Here is a 2500-nt window from a genome sequence, read left to right on the forward strand (position 1 = left end):
CCCCCTGTGGAGGGTCTCTGGGGCCTCCAGGTTGCCCCCCCACCCCATCCCGTTTGGGTCTTATTCTGGTCGTGGGGGGCACGCACACAGTCCTCTCGCTGAGTCTGGTGGGTCCGTGCTTACGGAGGCCGGAGGTCGTTTAAACCGCGTTGGTTCCGTTTGCTATTTGGACAAGTGGCTTCTTTGCTAATGTCTTCTGTGGTTTGGAACGGTAAGTGGACCAACACACTGTTAGATTACATGATGGATGCAGGGAGGGGGGTGTTTACTGTAGGAGGAGGGGGTGGGCCAAAAAATGGATCGCCCTGCAGGAGGAATGAGGAGTGGTTTTGGAATGGGATGAATAAGTCATGGTTTATAACTGAGTGCACACACACACACACACACACTCCGGGTGATTGAAGGCTGATATAGATGTGTGCATATTTTTAAATAGATATAAACAAACAGCTCAGGGGTTGGATTTTGAGTGTAACAGGATTTTATCTGCTCCCGAATGGCCTCACCAAGATTTCACAACCTTCATCAGATCAAGTCGATGCCACAGTTGTCCAACAGGTGACGTGTGTGTAATAATGTGCCCCTTAATGCCCTACTTGTGTTTGTTTGAAACACCACCGCAGTCATAACTGAGATGTTACGACTGCTTTATTCAGTGTCTGAACATTACAATCAGCCACCTGATATGAACCACACTGCCCTGTTCAGGATGCTCATACTGTCCACTCTCCATTATTTTTTTTCACTGTTTTCCTGCTTCTCTAGTGCCCCATGCTGTCGTTTGTTCTGTTAGTGTAGCATTGTGCAGCATCACTGCACTGTGCTGTTGCCTTTACAAAAGTAAAAGATCACCTGCAGGAGGACAGAAAAACCCGGGAAGCTTTTGTTATATTGCACTTTATTACTGTTTTATCAGACGTCACCAGTCTGTCTTCTAACCTGCTTGCCATTTGTCTACCTGGCATTGTGACCGGAATGTGTTTGAGTCAGGATTTGTGTAAAGGGTTAGGGTGTGTGTGTATCGGTGTGTTTTTTATAACTTAGTGTTGCTGCTTTGCTTTAGGACCTGAAGGACCTGATGAGGAAAGTGGGAGACGTGACGTTCGTGGATGCTCACAGGGCAAACAAGAACGAGGGGTTAGTTATCTACAGAGTAACATTTACACTGTTAACCCTGTTGTACAGATGTGGTATTTAAGTTTGTGTGTGTGTGTGTTAGGGTGGTTGAGTTTGCCACACACAGCGATATGAAGAACGCCATCGAGAAGCTGAACGGTACGGAACTGAACGGCCGCAAACTGAAATTGTTTGAGGATCGTAAGAGGAGGTACGGATTGTCAACACATTCTGGTTTATTGATTTGGCTACTTTTCAGCTCTGACTCTGTGTGATATGACACTGGTTGAACTTGTGTGTTTTTGTACAGCCGCAGCAGGAGTCGCTCTCGCAGCTCCTCCCGTTCTCGCTCCCGTTCTCGCTCCAAATCTGGCAGTCGGAGCCACAGCCGCGAGGATAAGCGTGAGAGCAAGCGAGAGAAACGCTCTCGCAGCCGCTCTCGTTCAGCCAGTCGCACTCCGGAGAAGAAGACTTCGGCCAAGTCCGAGTCCCGCTCACGCTCCCGCTCTCCAACTCCCAGGAAACAATCTCGCTCTCGCTCAGCATCCACCGAAAGCCAGCACTGAGCGAGTGTGTGAGAGTGAGTGTGTGTGTGTCTGTGTGTGCATGGGAGTGTGTGTGTGAGAGAGAGTGAGTGTGTAAGTGTGTGTGAGAGAGACACTGAGGTTGGTTCACATCTGAATGTGTGTCACTTGCAGGTTGTGTATGTTTATCTTTACCGAGAGTGAACCTTATTAACCTTTTGATTTTTATTAAATTTTTTTTATTTGATTTTTCTGTATGGAGCTTTATTAGATGTTAAGAAACTGTATGTGAGGTAAGCAGATGAGACACACATGGTGTATATTGGTGTCTTGGGCAGGTTATGCTGACCCTGTTGGCCATGTGTCTCCACTGTATAGTCGCTCTGGTGTAAGATACAAAATCAAACTTAACACCAAGCATGTCTCAACTTATCAACTATACCTGGAGGACGATCTGTACGCTTTTCTGTTTTTGTAGTAGATTTCAATTTAAACAGAACCAGACGTGTGTGTGTGTGTATGAAGGTGTTTCTCATTGTTCTTTACACATTTATTTTCATTCATTGTAATTTGTCTTTCTGGTTCTGTAACTTCTAATGAGGATTTATTACTGAAATAAACTGTGAATCAGTCAGGTTACATTGTGTGTGTGTGTGTGTTACGGTGCAATAATTAACACTGGTCTGGTGGACTAAATGCATTAAGTTGATTTTCTCATAACATGTTCCTCTTATACTGCTGCAGCTTAACACACTGCACACTGTTTACATTTAAGTTGTGAAACTGGTTAGTTCTTATTGTCACAACAGTTATGAACGTCCTCAGCACCCTGTGTGTAGCTGCCCTGTCATTACTGCTGC

The 2500-nt window shown here is 45.5% G+C and overlaps 1 protein-coding gene across 4 annotated transcripts in view; it reads left to right on the forward strand.

The window, feature by feature from the left end:
- Window positions 1-2279, forward strand: part of srsf5a (serine and arginine rich splicing factor 5a) — a 3374-nt gene extending 1095 nt beyond the window's left edge. For all 4 annotated transcript variants that reach the window (XM_060871535.1, XM_060871536.1, XM_060871537.1 and 1 more), the window contains exons 5-7: window positions 1064-1137; window positions 1220-1327; window positions 1427-2279. In XM_060871535.1, the coding sequence (XP_060727518.1) occupies window positions 1064-1137; window positions 1220-1327; window positions 1427-1682 (438 nt within the window). In that variant the 3' untranslated portion in view covers window positions 1683-2279. The remainder of the gene's footprint in view (window positions 1-1063; window positions 1138-1219; window positions 1328-1426) is intronic.
- Window positions 2280-2500: the final 221 nt, after the last annotated feature.

This window comes from Tachysurus vachellii, chromosome 6 (genome assembly GCF_030014155.1).
Source record: "Tachysurus vachellii isolate PV-2020 chromosome 6, HZAU_Pvac_v1, whole genome shotgun sequence".
Taxonomy (NCBI): Eukaryota; Metazoa; Chordata; class Actinopteri; order Siluriformes; family Bagridae; genus Tachysurus; species Tachysurus vachellii.